General features: G+C 24.6%; 3 protein-coding genes across 8 annotated transcripts; 2 read left to right on the forward strand and 1 right to left on the reverse strand.

Moving 5' to 3' along the window:
* The first annotated feature begins 785 nt into the window (after positions 1-785).
* On the forward strand, positions 786-13,784 carry path (solute carrier family 36 member pathetic). The gene is made up of 10 exons (XM_003693551.4): positions 786-1,057; positions 10,264-10,310; positions 10,393-10,466; positions 10,625-10,723; positions 10,937-11,087; positions 11,179-11,300; positions 11,415-11,779; positions 11,884-12,067; positions 12,142-12,308; positions 12,412-13,784. Exons 2-10 carry the CDS (start codon positions 10,308-10,310, stop codon positions 12,651-12,653), a joined length of 1,407 nt encoding a protein of 468 aa, XP_003693599.1. The 5' UTR covers positions 786-1,057; positions 10,264-10,307; the 3' UTR covers positions 12,654-13,784.
* Rpb10 (DNA-directed RNA polymerases I, II, and III subunit Rpb10) lies at positions 13,655-15,826 on the reverse strand. The gene is made up of 2 exons (XM_003693552.4): positions 14,813-15,826; positions 13,655-13,994 (listed from the first exon to the last, which is right to left on the reverse strand). Exons 1-2 carry the CDS (start codon positions 14,905-14,907, stop codon positions 13,886-13,888), a joined length of 204 nt encoding a protein of 67 aa, XP_003693600.1. The 5' UTR covers positions 14,908-15,826; the 3' UTR covers positions 13,655-13,885.
* PAN3 (Poly(A) specific ribonuclease subunit PAN3) lies at positions 15,803-20,399 on the forward strand. Of its 6 annotated transcripts, none has more exons than XM_003693547.4 (9): positions 15,803-16,003; positions 16,951-17,208; positions 17,321-17,575; positions 17,652-18,027; positions 18,132-18,248; positions 18,331-18,570; positions 18,656-18,938; positions 19,239-19,593; positions 19,795-20,399. In XM_003693547.4, exons 2-9 carry the CDS (start codon positions 17,131-17,133, stop codon positions 19,909-19,911), a joined length of 1,821 nt encoding a protein of 606 aa, XP_003693595.1. In that variant the 5' UTR covers positions 15,803-16,003; positions 16,951-17,130; the 3' UTR covers positions 19,912-20,399. The 6 variants fall into 6 exon arrangements, with proteins under 6 accessions (XP_003693595.1, XP_031772331.1, XP_012341940.1 ...); XM_031916471.2 differs by having other exon boundaries at positions 15,914-16,497; XM_012486486.3 differs by having other exon boundaries at positions 15,922-16,296.
* Positions 20,400-21,486: the final 1,087 nt, after the last annotated feature.

Here is a 21,486-nt window from a genome sequence, read left to right on the forward strand (position 1 = left end):
AATTTACTTATTCTTCTTAATGTATATTTAATATATTGAAATTCGATAATTTTCACGAATCGATAATATTGAAAAGTAACATGTACATTTGACGAAATTATCGAATCGATCAAAAAATCGTATTGTTTGAATTGTTATATTTCATCGATTATCGCTTTTCTCGATATCAATGAATCGATGTCATGCTCGATTGTATAAATGGTTAAAGATTTTATTGATTATTGGTGTAATTGATTGATATTTTGATCTTTTAAATTGCGTCATTATATACATTTACACGTAGCTGTAGACATGCCGGTCAGGATTTCATCATACGATCCTTACCACGTGTTCGTTGAATTAACTTAACACGAAAACCACGCCTAATAGCAAATATTAATTTAAAAATTACTATCAAGATGTAGATAACATAGAAAACATATAAAATAATTTTGTTTGGAAAAGAAAGAAAGAATACATTTTATAAGATACGTATTATTAAAATATTTCAATATAGAAATTTGAAATGAGAATATAAAATATCACATTCAATGAATTCGGTTAATAAATATTTGTTATTTTTTTTTTTTTGTAAAGTTAAATTTTGATAATAATATTGATAAAAAAAGAAGTATAAAAAAAAATTATTTTCAATATTTATGTAGTTAATTAATTATTCGATCGATTTTGAACATAGTGGAAAATACTTAAGCAAAATTCGATTACTGATTGCTACGTAGGACGTTCGACCTCTGGCGGTTGGTTGACGAAACGCAGTGGACGCTCTTCCGGGGACAAAAACTTTCAGTTTATTCCCGTTTATTCTTGTCTGAACGGCAGTCTCCTTCAGTCGCTGTTCGCGGTAGTGTACGGTGTTACGTTGGGCAAGACTCGCTCGGTGTGCTGTGAATCACAATATAGTGCCATATTCGCATCGCAATAAATTTATTAATCCAGCACATAAACCAGCATTTGCCAGAAATGAAATAACATCAAATCAAGGGATCCGTTTGTACATGCCACGTTCGTCTTTATACAACATAAAATCACGGAGCACGTTTTCTATACCTAACGACAGGTACATGTAGCTTTCGATTTACTTTTGAAATCCATTATTAGATACTCGCTCCCTCTAGTACTATTTAAGGTTTCGTATATTTAATTTAAAATATAAAATAGATAAGAATTAGTTTAAGAAATGATAATCAAATCGTTTGCAATTGATCGTTTTCCAAATTAAATTTTTGAAAAATATATTATTGATGAACAATCGATTGATGTGATCGAAACTTCACGAATTTTTTAACATGCTTTAAAATTTATTAACATGCTTTAAATTAATTAAGTAGTCTATGAAATATGTTTATATTAAATAAATGAATCGTTTATTTTCTTAAATTTTATATCACGTTAATTTGAATAATATATCGATATTTAAAATTCTATTAAATTCTCTTTATTATTAAGTTCCAAGCATCAGCATACATTTTAAGATTTTCGCGCGCGTTTAACTATTATATATTTACTGGAAATTCTCTTACATTCGTAATAGTATTCAAGTACATACAAAATTCAAAGAAGAGAACGGTATTACAATACCATGAATTCTCTTTTCCGTTATTTTAAATCTTACCATTATAGTATGAATTTATGAGTTTTACATAAATAACATAAATAACATTAACCGATGTTAAGGTTAGATGAGCAAAGATTATCTATATATTTTTTGAAAAAATTTGCAATTCGTATTTCAAATTGATTTTAACTTGAAATTTCAAATTACTGATTCTGTAAATATTGGTTACAATTATAATTATTTTTATATTACTAATAACATAATAGCTAATTATTAATAAATATCTAAAACTATCTTCTATAATCGATGAGTGAAAGTTAATCAAGAAAAAAAAATATTAAATTTGGAAATTCCTATAAAAGATAATCTAGATAGTGTGTAAACTACAAACGTAAGAGCGTATTTCATCAGTATAAACATGCTGTTACGAGCACGTGGTGTTAAGTTTGTGTAGACGCGACTTGTATGGCTCGTGATAGCAGTTCCATCCATAGTAACTTTGTATGATGTAACTTCGTGTCGATATTTCGGACCTGCGCATCGAAACTGCTATTCTCTATGCTATAAGCAAATTCGTTCCTTAACCCTTTTCATGAAACAAATCGATTTTTCTTGTAACTCTTGTAATTCATGTTTTTTTATAATAGTGCATTATTATATTTGACATGTCATGATAGTGTCAAGTTTTTATCACATATTTCACAATATAAAAAATCATTTCCGTTCCTTATTTTATCGTTCGAAGAGATAACTCGTATAATGAGTTACAATATATTATAATAAATTATAACAAATCGAATAGATATACTATAGAATAAATTATATTTCTTTCTTATTAAATATTTAATGTAAAAAATAAAAAATTTTGATTTCATTAGATTTGAAATAATTATTTATAATAAATATATTATTAAAATTATATAATTAATGCAACATGATTTATTTTATAAATATTTATTCTAGATTTTTATATCCTTGTAATGATTAGTTTTTAATACTACAAAATTTTATAAATTATATATTTTATTGAAGATTTTTGATATTATTATTTTCAAGAATTTTATAGTTTTTTGTTTCTTATGTCATTGCCAAATTTTATAGGCAGATGCATTAAGAAAAGATGGGATATTTCTTGGAACGAAAGAAGAGGCTGGCCAATCCTGTTTCAGAATAGCACGAAAGATTTAGTCGACCTTGTCTATATACAATAAGCTCTTGAAAATAAATTATATTCAGTGATCTTGATAATTTTCTTAAGAATTTCTAAAATTCTTTCGAAAAAATATTTAAGTTTCGAATAAACTTTTATTCGACAAAATTTATGCCAAAAGAATATATCTAGTGAAAATCATAAAGTGAAATTTCTAGGGATAATTCCAAAGTATATATATATATATATATACACATACATTAGACGAGTATCGAGCTCTTTGAACTCGAAAGAAAACCGGTCGAATGCAAAAGTGTCAAGAATCTTTATGTACTATGAATAATTTCATTGACTTTATAGTCAACCTTATCATATATAATTGTAACAAGATCGATTTTTTTTTGCATTCACATGAAATTATTGTTCTATTTGATTATTTATAATTTTTTTCTTTTTATTTGCAAAATTTAAATGTTCAACTAAAAATAATTAGGAAGAATATATAGTACATATGTAATACGTATATATATATATATATAGATATTAAATGCATATGCGTGCGCACGCACAACCACACTTTACATCATACAAGGTTATGACTCACTGAACTAATTATTAGACACCAATGATCTAAAAACAGAATAAATAAAATTGTCGTTCAATCATTAATTAATTTATTTGAAATATATAATTTCTTTTTTTTTTTTTTAAATTTTGTAAGATTAACACTTAGAAATTTATCACAAACCTTGACATCTACATACATGACAACGAACTAGAAAATTTAGTACCGAGGTAACCCAGTTTTCAAATGCATTCAGAGCAATCAACTTCGATACAGGTGAATATATTATTACCACACGTGTCTCTAAGCACATGTGACTATGCTATCAAGATAAAATGAAGTATGAAATAGTAAAGTGAAGAATACATATAATGATTACAAAAAGTATTTACAATATTATTTTAATATAATTATATATAATTATTAATTTATTTTTAATAAGATTTTTTATCAAGATTAGTATTTCATTTTCATGATTTTTATTTTTATAAAAATATTAAATAACTAAATAATTCAAAATTTTGTACATTTGGATTTAATGAAATAAATATTACAATAAGTATAATATTGTGTAAATATTTTTTGAAATTATTGTATATACAATATTATTTATACATATTTTTCATAAAAAAGTAATATACATTTTCCATAATGATAAAAATTATTTATACTTTCAATATTTCAATATTTTCAACAATTTTATTTATCCATAACACAATATATATTTTGATCTCGCTATAAATTATCTTATTCTCGTTTATAATTTATCTATATGTATTTTTGATAGTGTCGTCTCGTCGTCTTTGGATCATAAATCTCGTTTACAATTGAATAAAACAGTGGAAAATGCAATTGTTTGTGATTAGATTGCGGATATTTATGTGTCATAAATTGATATTTTTCTAATGTAAAAAGAAATAAAATTTTAATAGAAATTTGTTTCATTAATTAAATATTATAATAAAATATTATATTTTATTTGAGATATTTTACTATATATTTTTGCACTTACAAATGTTTATAAATTCATCAATATTCATAATTTAATTAAATAAGTTTATTTGAAATTAAAATTTTGTTCAATTATATTTTCATGAAGAAAAAATACAATATATAAAAATATAATATGATCGATTATATTAAAATTATGCGAAAATAAGAATTTCTAGATAATTTTATTGCTTATTGATTAAACCAATTCAAGAGTAAGAAATAAGATTTAAAGTATTATTAATTGATTTTCTTACTGCTATTAAGATTAAAAATCACTTTATTATCACTCATAAGTTAGAAATCAGTAATTTATTTATATTGTGATTATATTTATCACATCAAGATACCAATCACTATAAATAATTTGTAACATTTGCATCTTAAATTTATGAGATAATATTATGAAATAAAAATTGAGAAAAGAATTTTTAGTTTATATCGTGTTACACAATATAATAAAACGATATTTTTACATAATGAGAATGCCATCGAACAAGATAAACATCTTACACATCTTATTAATAGAAACACATTCAATAAAAATAAAAATGCTGAATAAAGCAAAGAAAAAATTATGCATTGTCATTGCTTGAGTCTTATTTTTGGATTTCTTTTTTTTAATGTTATTAATTTTAATTAATTAAACAAACTTGATAAATATAAATCTAAAAAATCTTCTCTCTAATTATATGATTTGAAACGATTCTATAAATCCAATTATATTGATTAGTTCCACTTAATACATTGTAAGCACCAATTACATTAATTACATCGAAATGAACAGTGAATAAAGTTCAGTGTACAAAAGTTTGATACCGAGATTTTGATTTGAGAAATGAATAACTACTGATGATATTACTGCAATTTACAAAAAAAATTACATATATCTATTACTCGCATATTATATGTATATTTTTGATGACGAACAACTAACATAACATAAATTATTACGAAAATTATCACTGTAATTTACTTTCAGATAACTTGTAAGAGTCAAATAACGGGTCAAGAACATAAATTTTATCTTATTATTTACATGCCTTATAGATACAAATCAAATAAAATTTTTCATGATTTTCCACATTACGTAATTTTCAACTCTGAATGTATCTTTATATATATATATATATATATATATATATATATATATATATATATAGAATTAACCACTAATTAAATAATAGTATTAACCATAAAAATTAACCACAATAAACGAAAGGTTAATTCTGAAAGTTGAATGACCTAATTTTCCATGTAATGCGTACTCTCCTAATTGTCGCCTTAACAAGAATAGATTAGAGATTAATTAATTCCAACATGAATTACTAGAACTGTCGGTGCAATTAATATCAGTTCTGTTATCTTAATTTCACGTCATTTAATGATATTATATTATTAAAACGTTTCAATAATTAAAGGATCTTTAAAACAAAAAAAAAAAAGAATAGAAAAAAAATATGTTCGATGGAGATACATTATCAAGCTAAATACAAAATAATTAAATAACTTTTTTTTATATTTTATCCACGAAATAAATGTATAATTTCTATTTATTATGAAATTTTATTGATTACATTATGCTTATTCTAAATGATTAGATGCACAAACAATTTATCAATTCATATTTATTTTATTTTTTTTTTTTCATCGAACTTCATCACTATACGTTACACTATAATAACAATTAAGCTGAATTATAATGTTATATAAGTTCAACATGAGTGAGTTTATTACACCTTCATATGCAATCTTTCGAATACCATGCAAATGAAATCAAATTGCTATGTGATTACAGAGAACTCAATCTTTCCAATACGAAACGTGTAATTATATATATTCAAAAGGAATTTTGCGATATCAATCCTTTCAATCATTCTTCCTTTCATATTCAAGAATAAAAAGGAATACTTACTGTTGGTATTAAATTATTTTATAACATTATATAAAAATAACATTCAAAATATAAAGTTAAGAAATTTAAAATATAATATTATACTAAAAAAATCGACATTTTCAATTTTAAATATATATTTGAACATTTTTTTTACACCGAATGTCTCACTCGATTTTATAACCTCAAACCATAAAATCATTTAATATTCTTCGATTAAATAATTCGAGTCATTCTTCAGTTCTTCCAAAAAATGTTTTATTCATTCATCTTAGAATTCTAAACAAACGATTTCTGTTAAAAATTCAGGGTATTGTATTTTAATTAACACCTTTGTGACAGCGCTATTGACGATATATTGTCAACCTGGCGCCTCATAAGGCGTCTTGAACCCAGCCGCACAATTAACTTACGTTTGCTAGGCACACATGCTTTTTGCAACATCATGTTATTTTACTAATACATCATACTGTATCATTTTGCTTTATCTTGTTTTCTAAAAATCACCAGAAGAAATTTGTATATATTAAATTTTTTATTGCTATATAAAAAATATAAAAATCAATCTTATAAACATGCCCTATACGAGAAAATTAAAATTATATTATACATAGAAATATTATGAAACATTTCTAAATTTAAAATACACGAAATTGAAGCCAATATTTCAGGCATAAAATTATTTGCACGTAATGATTATGTACAATTTTTCGTATCGTGTAATATTAAATTATATATTTTTTAAAATTACATTTCAAATAAAGGAAATAAAAGAAATACAAAAATAATAAAACATAGTGAGTAAATAGTGACATAACTCGTGTAATAAAAGAATGCATATTACCGACGTGTAAATTGTCTCGCAAGATAAATATGCGATTTACAAGTAATTTGACCAGATGTCATGAGTCGAAGTTGCTCTACCGGTTTCACGGTTATCTTGTATTAAACGATCGATGGCGAGTGAGATTTCAATTCATGCAACACTGATACTCAATATATATGTATATATATATATATATAGATATATATCATTCAAAGTCATTAATAAATGATACTACTATATTTACTTGAAATATTCCTTATTTTATCCTTGTACAAATATAATTAATATAATAATAAATATGAATTTAATATAAAATATTTTTTATATCGGATTCATTGTGAAAATTGTTTCTTTTATAATCAAAAAGTCAATAAAAAAATTATTGCAGAAAATAACTCAGAAGAATTTAGGCGATCGTTTCTAACTATTTTTAGATTCGCTATGTGCATCTATGGATATTGTATCACAAATTGCCAACAGTTCTATATTTTTGAGGACAACGTCCGGAGTTACGTCAAGGATGATCGATGAATACATTGAATACCGTTCTCAATGAAACAATTTCCTATGGTTTCACTTACGAACATTGTTCTTCTGATGCATTTCACATGCAAATAAATAAATCGATGATATTGATGAATCTTTTCTTTTTTTCTTTTTTTTTTTTTTTAAACATTTATTTCAATTAAACATTTATTAAGATATTATTAAATTGAATTTAAATTTATTATTTATTTTATAATATATAATTTGTAAGTTACAATTAAAAAAGAAAAAAATCAAACACGAAGAGACAGCCTTTGTTTAAACTGTGTAAAAATATTTTTAGTATCATGAACAAACAAAGGATCTTTTATCCATTGACCTTTCAACCAAGATAATTATTATACAGATTTTAAATTTAACATTGTGCAATTGTAATACACTTGAATAAATACATTTTAATCAAATTAAGCGATCAACATAATTTTATTTATTTTAAAATAATAATTGTTGTAACTTTTCAAAATTATTTTATTATAAATAAAAAAAAAACTATTTGCATTATATAATAGTAATAATATATATAGAGTACTTCAATCAATTATCACTCCACTTATTTAATCTTTTGATTATATTTTTATATTTATCATATATCTTATGATTCTGATATAATGGATGTACCAAAATATATCTTAGAGATTTTAGAAGTTCAAAAAAAAAGTTACAGAGGTTTCAGGGTTATAAAGGGTTTCAGAGGGTTCCAAAGGTTTCAGGGCAATCAAGGGTTCAATGAGAATCTAAAAATTTCATAGCAATCAGGGATTCAAGGAAGATCCAAAGGTTTCATAGCAATCAAGATTTCAAAGAGATCATAAAGATTTTAAAATAATCAGAAATTTAAACTTGTTTTCAAAGAATTTCAAGAAAAAATTCTGAAAAAAAGCAAAAAGATTATAAATAAAGAATTATCCATTATATGAATTTTAAAACTCATTTAAAACTCATTATTAATTCTCTAAAAATTTTGAAATCTTTTAAAACTGTAATTATTTTTAAAAATTTTGAAATTTGAAATGAAATTCTCATAAAAATATTTTTTGATCAATATTTTCATTTCTATTTTTTTTTTATTTATTTAATTATTGTTTTACGTGGACTTTTAAGATCATAACTATAATTATGTCGAATAGCATTTGCACATTTGTGTTAATTCTCTCCGTGTGCCATCCACATTTCTGCATTTCCGCGTACGTCATTAAAATCCCTAACCACAAGTCGCAAGGCCAAAGTATCTAAGATGACATTTTACGTAATACTTCGTCGTAGATCATTGACGAATCGATAAAAACAAATCTTTATGATAATTTCTCGTCTTTTTAATATTTAATCGTATAAAATTTATATAAGATTTTTTACATGATTTCTTTTCAAAAGAAACTTGAGATATTATGAAATATAAAATTTTCCATATTTTATTTGATCACAAAAAATTTGAAACAATATTTCGATATTTTGATTTTTGTATCAAAATTTTTTCTTAATAATAATTTTCAAAATGAAAGAGTTAAAAAAGTGAATGAAAAAACTGTAAATAAGTAAATTAAAATTTATTTAATATTAGAATTGGTTTATGAGCATATTTTTAAAGCAGCACGTGTATGATAATTCTCTAAACACGCTTCCGTTTGAACGATAATGAATCATACAAGTGACATTACATTAAGACTTTTTTTCCTTTTATGGGATATAATGTGTACATTTAAAATTTAAAAGAAACTTAAAACAATTTATGCGTAATATATGGAAAAAAAAAAAAAAAATCGTTAATTTTGTATCACATACTGTGTACAGAATATTTAATCTTTACAATTTTAATAAATAATTTTCAAAATATTGATTATTATATTTTAATTATGGCGAAATATAATATATATATATATATAAAATTATGATAAAAAAATCTCACATATGATTAGATTAAGATAATTAAACGGAATAAAAAAGTAAATATCATTTTATATCAAAAATTTTCTTTTATCAGATATTTAATTATTTTGATATCTATACATATTTTAAAAAATATTGATTTCCATCTTAATTACAATTTAATCTTAACTTTTAATTAATTTTTTAATTTAATGAAATGAAAAAAGAGAAAATATATATTTTCTTGTTTTATATTATGCATCAGATATACGTACATGTAATTATTATTATCAGTAATCAAAATATAGTTGATAAGATATTATTTTATATATTTACACTCTTTAAAAAAAAGTTTTCATACAACAGAACAATATTAATTCATATTCTTTTATGATTTTTATCTAATATCTAGACGGATTGTCGATAATAATGCCTCAATGATGACTACTAGACTTTATTAATATAATAAAATGTATCACAATGAATCACGATTTTTATTTACTCAAAACAATTGTTTTAACAGTTTGGAATAATAAAATAAGTATAATAAAGCGGAATAGTTAATACGTGGGACAACTGTGATATTATTTTTCATAATTTTGCATGTAAATCAATGAATAATTAGTCTGTAAAATTTATGACAGTTATATTATTTTATTATTTTTTTTTTTAATTACAAATTTGCGACAATTGCGATAAAACATTTAAATAAAATACCTATATTATTAAAATATAAATTGTTATTAATTTTTTAAAAACTTATTTTATAAAACAATTTTGAGTTCAAATTTTCAATTTTCTCTTTCATTTTTTTTTTATTTTTATATCATATATTAATATTATTTTATAATACATATCGTTTTCTTTGTTATAGATAACATATATTATTAGCTGAACAAAGAAATACGCACACACATCATGGTAAGTTTTTATGAAAATATAATTGTTTTATAATAATAATGCAAATAATTATTATTTACAATTATATAATATTTATTTATAGGACAATAAAGCGCCGACGGAGATGGACACCTTCTTACCCCAAGATGGGTCCAACGCGAAGGATGGTGTATTTAAGTAAGAATTTATCTCTATATTGATCAATTTAAAAAAATCTTAATAATAAAAATATTACGATGAAAGATGAAAATAACATTATTGAATCTATAATCAAATATATTAAATAAAGTAAAATTTATTCAATATCATAATTGTAATATACATGTTCCTTGCAGATATAAAGTGCAAGTCGCTCCACAAGATATGGAAACCGGACAGGGTGACGGAAAAAGCTTCGACCCTTTCAGTGAACGAAGAGTAGATAACCCAACGACGTAAGTCGCGATAATGCGGTTAAAAAAATATTTAATGCACTGATACCCTTAATTTTTACAATATATCACATTTATGTCGTATATATTTTATTTACTCTATTTAACTGAAAGAAAATATCTAATATTATATTGTATTTCATTATATAAGTATAAATAATAATGATTTATTTTAAAATATCTAGTATATAATCAATAATAGAAAATAATTTTCAGGGATGGTGATACATTAACGCATTTATTGAAAGCAGCTCTTGGAACGGGTATATTATCCATGCCAATAGCTTTCAAAAATGCTGGACTTGTTGTCGGTATATTTGCCACAGTTTTAGTGGCGTTTGTATGCACACATTGCGCATATATTTTGGTAATTATATATCAAAATAATAACACAAATAATAAAAAAAGTAATTAATATTTTAGATAATATATAAATAAATGTAAAATTAATATTTTAGGTAAAATGTGCACATGTCCTTTATTATAAAACGAGGCGCACAGAAATGAGTTTTGCCGATGTAGCAGAAGTAGCGTTTGCTACAGGCCCACAATGGGGGAGGAAATTTTCAAAGCCTATTAGGTAAGATATTATAATAATAAGATAAAAATATATCTAAATTTATAAAATCATTTAAAAATCGTTTAAAAAATCACGGTTTTAATGATAAATAATTATATAATATATTATCTCTAGGTATTTAATACAGATTAGTTTATTTGCAACGTACTTTGGTACCTGCAGCGTGTACACAGTTATTGTTGCGGCAAATTTTAATCAAATCATTAAGTATTACAAAGAGGAAGGATCTGATGAATTCAGTCTTCGATTGATGGCAACTTGTTTATTAATTCCAATGATATTGCTTAGCTGGATACCAAATTTGAAATATCTTGCACCTGTTTCCATGGTGGCTAATATATTTATGGGAACAGGTTTAGGAATAACTTTTTATTATTTAGTTTGGGATATGCCGCCTATTACGTCTGTACCTTTATTTGCACCCATCGAGAATTTTCCACGATTCTTCAGTATAACTATATTTGCAATGGAAGCAATAGGTATTGCTCAACTTATTTAGAAAATTTTAAATAATATATATATTTTATATTTAAGAGAAAGTAATATTTATTATTATTTACTATTTTATATTTTAATACTTTAGGAGTTGTAATGCCACTGGAGAATAACATGAAAACACCTCAACATTTTGTCGGAATTTGTGGTGTTTTAAATAAGGGAATGTCCGGTGTTACGCTTATATACATTTTACTAGGATTTTTAGGATATGCAAAATATCAGGATGAAACCTTAGATAGTATTACATTAAATCTACCAACGGAAGAAATGTAAGAATTACAATAAATTTTTAAATAATGCAATTGTATAATTATATATTTTTTATATTTTTTGTTCTTTTTAGACCGGCTCAAGTTGTAAAGATTTTAATAGCTCTTGCTGTTTACTGCACATTTGGATTACAATTTTATGTTTGCCTTGACATTGCATGGAACGGTATAAAAGATCGATTCCAAAAAAAACCAATGTTGGCAAATTATATTTTAAGAACAGTTATGGTCACAGGAGCAGGTGAGTATTTTAATTGCTAATGTAATTTTCGTTATAAAGTGTATTATAAGTTCTCAAATATTATATCTGCAAAATTTAATAAATTATTATTTGTATGTTATAGTCTTATTGGCTGTTATTGTACCGACTATTGAACCTTTTATTGGATTAATCGGTGCATTTTGTTTTTCAATATTGGGACTTTTAATTCCTGTGTTTGTCGAAACTGTAACTTATTGGGACGTCGGTTTTGGACCAGGAAATTGGGTAGCATTGAAGAATGTGATTATTTGTATTATTGGCATTATGGCTTTAATATTTGGATCTCGTAGTGCATTGATACAAATCGCTAATTTATACAGTTAAGAAAATTTTTTTCACATATATATAGAGTTTTAGATATTGCTATATTCCAAATTTCGAAAGAGTTTGGAAACCATTTAAAAGATTTTAATGCAATAAATTTCTGATAATTTTATTATTTTGATAAAGACAATCACAAAAATCAAAATAGGATTAAAAATAATTTATTTTATAAGATTAATATAATCAGAATTTTTATCAAATTTATATCAGAAATTTAGACGCAATGTATGCTTACAAGAAATGCTCTAGTAAGATAGAAAAATTCAACAGAACTTCGGTTGTTATACAAGTAAGAACTTAATTCTTGTAAGGATAATGAAATATAAAAACCGACATTCGGTGTAGTAGTAATACACGCGAACAACTTACAAAATAATAATAAATAATGTTAGAGAAGGTTATATGAAAAGATTTTAAACATTATCGAATGATCAATTAATTTCAAAATGTATCTAATAATTTACTTTGTTCCTAAAATATAATATATAGTATATTCCATTATATTTAATTCGCAAGTTTAGACTGAAAAAAATTGACAGTATTCGTAATATACATTGGAGCAATACGTTCTAATTAATTTATTTGATATTATTTATTTAATAAAATTAAAAATTTTAACTTTAATAATGATAAATTATGTTTGAAAACATTATATTATTTTAAATGCATAATTGTATCTTTTGAAATTTATTCCAAAAAAAAATTAAGTTTTATATTTGTCAAAAATATTAACTTTTCAAATTAACAAAAATTATTGATATATAAAAAACTTTTATATATTGTTCATCTTATAAATTAACAATTGAATCTCAAATATAACCTTCATTTTTTCTAAATTTAATAACATACATTATATGGTTTGTATTATATGATATATGTTGTTGTAATATTTAACATCTAAACAGGCCATTATATATTTCATACATGTGATTCACAATACAGAAAATGTTTCACTCTTCTGTGTTGCATTTAATATGAATGTATATTTAAAAAAAAGCATGTTTTTGAAGCAACTTTTATTGAACTTGTTATAAATCAATCGATTTTTTATACCATTGTTAAAAATTTTTACATATTTCTGGTAAAAAAAAAAATAATTACAATTTTTAAATACAAATCATTTTACAATAATATTTGTATATTTATTCCACTTTATCTATTCTTACATAATTTAAAAAAATATATTTTTATATAAATAATAATATCTTAATATTACATAAAATTCTACATTTTCATTTTTCTAATGGTGCATAATTCAGGAGTTTTTCAATTAAATCTACATGTCCAAGAAGCATTCTACGGCAGCAATATCGTTTCAATCCTAATGCATCAAGAGCATCACTGTAACAAAGATATATTATATAGTATATTTTAATAATTGTATATTGATAATTTTTGATAAATTATTATAACTTATTAACATATATGACAATATGATGAATATGGAAATATTCCTAAAAAATAGTAAAAAATTTATAATTTTTTATTTTATATACTATAATATTTTATAAATTCCACATAATTCAACTTATTTTTTCCATTAATGTAAATAATAACATATAAGTTATACTATTTATAGATATATTTCATTCAAATCATATTTTATTTGTTTTTTCAATTTAATATAAAATATATATATATATGTATGTATGTATACATACATATATATATATATAATTTATACTGTATTTGATTGTTGCATATCAAATGATTGATTCCACAAATACAATTCATAATTTACTAATTAAATGTTTATTATTAAATAATATTTATTGCATGTTAATTTAAAACTTGAAGATAACTAAATACAATTGAATAACATTTTATTTTGTTACAAAAAAATAAATTATATATTATAAATTTAACAGAAAATTGTTATAATAGAAGTGAAATAATTGTCTATATTAAAAGAATAAAATTACTATTGATATTAATAATTATCAAATATAAATATTAAAAATGAATCAAAAAGTTATTAATAACAATTAATTACAAATTTTAATTGTAATAATTAATTTGAATTTTCTTTTTAAGTAAATAAAATATATTAAATTAGTTGAATCAAATTTTGATTAATTATTTATTATTTTCAATAAAGTTATAAATCAATTGTTTTATTAAAAATTCGATCATTTCATTTGCAATAACCTAATACTTACCCTTCCGTATATTCTGCTTGTAATAAACCAAGATAAGCTTCCCATTTGTTACCAATTACTTTTCCACACGTAAAACAACGTACAGGTATAATCATTATTATAAAATATTTTATTAAATAGCTAAATTTTTTAGATTTAAATTGCAACGTTTATTAATAAACGCAAATCGCAATAATAATTAAATATGATAGAATTTGCACGTTCTCGAATTCTCGATGTTCCAAACTGCTATATACAATCAGACACTTGAAGTCTGTAATAATCAAAAATATTCTGATCAGGATTGCCAACATGATTACAGATACAAGAATGCAATTGAATGGATTAATCAGAAAGACTAGAGTATCGAAAAAAGTTTCCTATAAATATTTGTACTATATTAATATTTATTATTAATTTAAAATAAAAAAAATATCGTAAAAGAAATAAAATATAAAGAAAGATTATAAATACAAAAAATCTAATTATAGTATGCATTTTAAATATATAAAAATAAATAAAACATACTTATAATTATTTCGTAATAGAAATAAAATTAACTCTGAAATTGTATTTGAAATTAACTTTTTAAAAAAAATATATTTTTTTTTATTTTTTTCATTGATTACAATATTGATTACAATATATATATATTATAATAGTCTAATATATATATATATTATTACAAATGAAATATTTTCTAAAATGTTGATTAATTATAATAGATTATGTATTAATATGAATATTCTAAATGCAGCGCAATAACATAACACTGTACACTTTACACGGTATTATATCAACTAAATCGTGACATGTTTTTGTTCCTTAATAATCGATTTTCCTTAATAATGTATTAGAAGAATTTAAATGTATCGAAAATATCATAAATAATTCATTCTCATTAGGAAATAGTAATACAAGATCCGAAAAATACAGTAATAATTCGAAATGCGATCATTCATAATGTGTTCGAAACGTAAATATACAGTTTTGCGACTCGCACGCCCGGAGACAAGCTGTGGCAGAGAGACAGCTGCTCCGATCGAAAGACGATGAACAGGAGAGGGGGGTGGGGAAGGAAGAGAGGGAGAAAGAGAAATACATATAGGCAGCCGAAGCAAAGGGAGAACACCATAAACATATTAGATCGGATTGGTGCTGCTTTCTCCTGTGTCTACTCAAGTCTACTGGATGGAAACATGTTATAATACGGTCAGACTGTTATCAAATCATCACTTTAATTGTTGTTTTTTATTACACGTGTTTATCGTGGTGCATCACAAACCGAAAAGATCGGAATTTTGGCGCCGTACCGACGCGACATCAGTGACAGTGTAAATGGTTATGTTAGCTGAGCGTACTGTTCGTACGCATTTTATCTAATATGTTCCCATAATTTATTGTTTTTGGTTCCTTTGTTGCACAATTATTCGAACTTTCTGTCGAAACTGTAATTACAGTGAATACCTCATATCAGCAATAACGTGGAGTCAAGGTTATATCCTGTGCGTCTTTTTCGCTGTATTGTCAAAATCAGCTGCCATTGCTATAGCGTGCGATTCTACTTGTTCATTTCGGTTTTCCTTTTTTTTTATAACTTGAGCTAGACTCATCATACTCGAAATTTCATTCAGAATTAACAATTTGTGTTATGTTTACTCTTTTGAACCATACGCGGCAAGTTGATGTTTCATTTATAACAAGCGGTATATTTTATCAAATTTATGCATGACTTTTTGAATGATTTTACGAATACAAACAAATACAAACAAAATTTAAAATAATATAAATAAAATTAATTAATTGTTATGTATTAAAAAACCAATTATATATTTTCTTTTTTCATATATTAGTTATTTGTTTAACAATATTATGTTTTCGAAAAAATTAAAATGATGTATATAAATATATAATAAAAATTATTATAAATAATATAATTATATGCAATATAGTAATGTTTTTAATTTTAAATTTTATTATACAATAATAAATGAATGAATTTTTTGGCAAAGCATATTTAATTATTTATATTTTATATATAATTTTATGAACATAATGTCATTTTATAGCTATTGTTACAAAATAATATTAAATAATAGTTATATGTAAAATTTAATTGCATGCTTATTTTTTATTTTTATTTATAAAATGTGTTACAGGCTTTGGAGATTGATATTGAATTATATATTTGTCTTAACAAAGAAATATAATTGAAATAAAGTACATTTGTTAATTCCCACTGAGAAAAATAGGAGGGAAGGGATTTTCTGCAGGAAGAAAAATACAGAAAATAGAAGTGAGGGTTAAGTGTTATAGTAAATGCAGTGGTTGAAGCAGAGATGGACCCATCAATGTTTGTTACATATACCCCTCAAACGAATGGAGTTCCATTGGAGTCCAAACTTGCTACCTACATGGTAATGTATTATTATTCATCTATAATTTATTTGAAGAAAAAAATCATATGTGTGTGTGTGTTATAAAACAATGTATTTATATCTACTTATTTTATTATATATTTGTTTATAGAATCGTCAAAGTCCTGGAGTAACTTTAAGTACTACCACTATTACCAAACATTTGTCAAATCTTTCTCTGGATTCACAGAAAAAGGTAACTGCCAGTCCAGAATTTGTACCAGGAAGAGGTCTTACTAATAGCAACAGTAGTTCTCCAAATCTTTTTAATAATTCTTATCATTCACAAGAAAATGTGGGTGGTACTACCTATTTTTATCTTGGAAATGCAGTGACAGATACTGGAACAGAAGATGGAACTGAAACTGTAAGCAAATTTAGAAGTTCAAATAAAATCTTTTTTATTTCTTAATTAATGAATTAATGAATACTTTTATGAACAGATTGGAAATGTGGGGGCAGGTCAGATAGGCTATGTCTATCCGGGAACTCCCGCACATCTCCAACCAGTAAAACCTACAAAACCTCCATCATCTAATAGTTCTTCTGCTCCCTCAACCCCACCTCCTCAAGCAGCACTTAGTTTCTTTGTTAGTGAAAGTTTAAGAATGGACATTCTTCAAAAAAATGCTTTAACATTAGCACAACCTGATATAGTACGATTTCCCGATCTACCAAACGAAGTAGATAATTATCATGAGTTGTGCCCATTGGAACCAATTCATAAACCTGCATCAACAATTCTTGGGTATCAAACATCAACTTACAAAGCTACTAGCATTAAAAGTGGTACACGTTATTGTCTACGACGTATACACGGTAAATATTTCTATCTTGTTACAAACTTTACTTATTTATAATATATAATATATAAATAAAAAGTATGAATTTGGTATTGAAATAAGCATTTAATATGTTTTTAGATTTCAGACTTGCTAATACAAAATGTATGGTGCTGGTTGATATGTGGAAACGCTTATCACATACAAATTTGGTGCAATTAAGAGAAGTTTTTACTACCAAGGCTTTTGGTGATAATTGTTTGTATTATAATTTTCTATTTGTAATATATTAAAACAAAGTTGATAAATATGTTTCTGTAAAACAATTTTATTATTTTAGCTATGATATTTGTTTACGATTACCATCCCGGATCGGAAACATTATTAACCAAGCATTTCTCAGCAACCGAATTAAATGGTTATACAGATCCATTTTCCTCAGATCCAAATGCGCCTCGACCTTATAGTCACACTAAGAATACAATTTTGAGGCAACAGCATAGTAGTATGCTACCAGAAAGTGTTATATGGAGCTATATAATTCAACTCACTGCCGCTCTTCGTGTTATTCATGCTGCTGGTTTGTATTTATTAATAATATTATTATATATTTTGTTTCATTTTATAGATAATTATATAAAATTTATAATTATTTTATTATTTAGGGTTGGCATACAGATGTTTAGATCCTACAAAAGTGTTACTCACATCGCGAACGAGACTTCGTCTAAGTTGTGCAGCTATACCAGATGTTGTTACTTATGACGGAAGCTCATCAAATCCACTTTCGCTTATACCACACTACCAACAAGAAGATTTAATCGCTTTAGGAAAGTTGGTGTTGGCATTAGCATGTCGCAGTCTCCTTGCCGTCCATCGCGACAACATGCAAGCTTCTCTTGAACTCGTCGCACGTTCCTATTCTACGGATCTTCGAAATCTTATTCTGTTTGTATAAATCTTATTTCTATTGTATAAATCTATATCTATTATAATTTTATTTATTAACTTTTAAGATACAAAAACAATATTTCAAAATTTATATTAATTATAATTATAATTAATATAAATTTTGAAATATTTTTTATATAAAATCATTTTTGGTATAAAAGACTTTAGTTTTGACATTAATAAAATTTTAATAAAGTGACAAAATATAGAGTAATAAAATATAGAGTGACATATTGCATATATATATATATATATATAACCGCATGTGCTTATATATAATTGTATATAATTTTATAGGTATTTACTGTCTAATCAAGCACGAAAAAGTGTAACAGATCTCATGCCAATGATTGGAGCACGATTTTATACACAATTAGACGCAGCTCAACTCCGATCCGATGTATTAGAAAACGAACTTGCCAAGGAGTTGGAAAATGGAAGATTATTTAAGTTACTTGTAAAATTGGCTACTATTAACGAAAGACCCGAGCTTAATATGGAACCTACTTGGGCAGAGACGGGTGATCGATATATGCTCAAATTGTTTAGGGATTATGTTTTCCATCAGGTAGCAGCTGATGGAAGGCCATGGTTAGATATGGCACATGTCGTATCTTGTTTAAACAAGTTGGACTCAGGTTCTCAGGATAAAGTATGCTTCTTTCGAAAATACTTTCTTTTTTTTTTTTTTTTTTACAAACAATTTACAAATTCTTTATAAAAAATAAGATATTAAAAGAAATTTTAATTAAATTCCTCTAATATTATAAGGTATTAAAATAATTAAAATGATAATTAAAATAATATTGTTATTTTTAAATATGTATTATAAATAATATTTTTTTTTTTATAGATATGTTTGATGTCACGGGACGAACAGAGTGTATTAGTCGTAAGTTATGCAGAATTACGACAATGTTTGGAAACTTCATTTGGAGAGCTGGTACAATCTGCGAAAGAAACTGTTTAGGTCTGTGTTACATTTTTTTCTAAACTGACCAAACAGTACATACTCCGAACCATAAATGTGATATCACCATTTAGCGGTACTATCATTATAATCTTTATCAAGACATAGGAAAATGAAAATTGACCGATTTAAATTTGGTGATAAAAAAAAATAGTACGTGAACCAGTATGTAAGCATGATTTCAAATGTTGAAATATTACATATGTGCAAAATACATTCTGGTACCGTCATTTGAATGTAATATATGTGTGCAAAAAAATCATGTGATGATGTAAATCAGAAAATGTTTGATTTTGCTGTGAAAACTGTTACGGTACTACACAAACAGACAAAAAATTGTACACAACTTAATAATGCAATGAATTCTTAAGAAATCTTAAGAAAAAACACCTAAACACAGTCAGTGTATAGGATAGATCTTAGTTTTTAGGATACAGCTGGTAAGCATTAATTTTGAAATAAATGTTTATTTTTGAAAGCAATCTTAATCAGATCTGTGTAATTATTTCAAAGTAATTATTTTAAAAATTCATTATACCTCCATATCGTAATATATTTTCATATATTAAATATTCTAAATTATAATATTAATAAAAAACGATGTACTTAGTATTCGTAAAAATCTGGTACTTCGTTTGTTCCAGTTTATCCAGCTGGTAATCTATAGATTCGGTTCTTGAACTGTCCTATCTCCATTCCCTGTCTCTTTCCTCTTCTCTTCGACTGCTGTAATCATTCAAACTTGATCTCATTTCCTTCGTACAATTGCACGACCACGAATAGACTTTTGCATGCATATATATTCTTTGAATTGTATCATGCACATGGTCGTCGCTAACAATTTATTTGTAAAATACAATTTTAAACTTATGCATATATTTTTGGATATTATATTCTTTGAGGTAATATTTACACATATTTTAAAAAACAATTTTATATATAATTTTTTTATAATGAAAAAATTATATGATTAAAATATGTATCATATTATTCCTCATTTCTAATGCTTCGCATCGACGCCCATGCATTTGTCCTACGTACGTCCTGTGGATCGAATAAGTGTTTAACATATACGTGCATGACTATGGAGTCGAAATAAAAGGCATATTAGACATCTGTTTCTCTCCAAGACATGTCAACCAACTGGACTGAACCCATCGTTCCTACCTAATTGTCTTAATGCCGATGTGATTTACTCCCTCGTACCGTGTCACTTCTGACAACCATTTCTCGTATACGTATCAACTGTATATACGTAGTATGATCTCGTGTAAGTCTTCATTTTATTCGATATCAACCTGCTAACCCAGAGACGTCATGTTAATACTTTGCAATATTTTTTTTATTATATTCAATGTATATATATATATATATATATACATATACACAATATTAATTTATAACGTATTAGAAATGAATATAAACTTAGAGAAATTATCAAAAAATATTTTATATTATTAATTTTGTTTTAAAATGACTTTAATAATATTATATCCTTTTTTTTTAAATTTATCTCATAAATACGATGAAATATCTAAGATCTATAACAAAATCGTAAAATCATATTTGTTTTAA

This window comes from Apis florea, unplaced genomic scaffold, assembly GCF_048593485.1.
Source record: "Apis florea isolate Af1SG1 unplaced genomic scaffold, ASM4859348v1 contig_3493_pilon, whole genome shotgun sequence".
Classification (NCBI taxonomy): domain Eukaryota; kingdom Metazoa; phylum Arthropoda; class Insecta; order Hymenoptera; family Apidae; genus Apis; species Apis florea.

Bases quoted from the DNA above. Each gene is read 5' to 3' on its own strand.
- PAN3 (XM_003693547.4), top strand. From the start codon at position 17,131: ATGGACCCATCAATGTTTGTTACATATACCCCTCAAACGAATGGAGTT. The intron at 17,209-17,320 runs GTAATGTATTAT...ATTTGTTTATAG, and splicing joins CCAAACTTGCTACCTACATG to AATCGTCAAAGTCCTGGAGT. The intron at 19,594-19,794 runs GTATGCTTCTTT...TTTTTTTTATAG, and splicing joins ACTCAGGTTCTCAGGATAAA to ATATGTTTGATGTCACGGGA.
- path (XM_003693551.4), top strand. The intron at 11,301-11,414 runs GTAAGATATTAT...TATTATCTCTAG, and splicing joins AAATTTTCAAAGCCTATTAG to GTATTTAATACAGATTAGTT. The intron at 12,309-12,411 runs GTGAGTATTTTA...TGTATGTTATAG, and splicing joins AGTTATGGTCACAGGAGCAG to TCTTATTGGCTGTTATTGTA.
- Rpb10 (XM_003693552.4), bottom strand. From the start codon at position 14,907: ATGATTATACCTGTACGTTGTTTTACGTGTGGAAAAGTAATTGGTAAC. The intron at 13,995-14,812 runs GTAAGTATTAGG...TCTTTGTTACAG, and splicing joins CAAGCAGAATATACGGAAGG to TGATGCTCTTGATGCATTAG.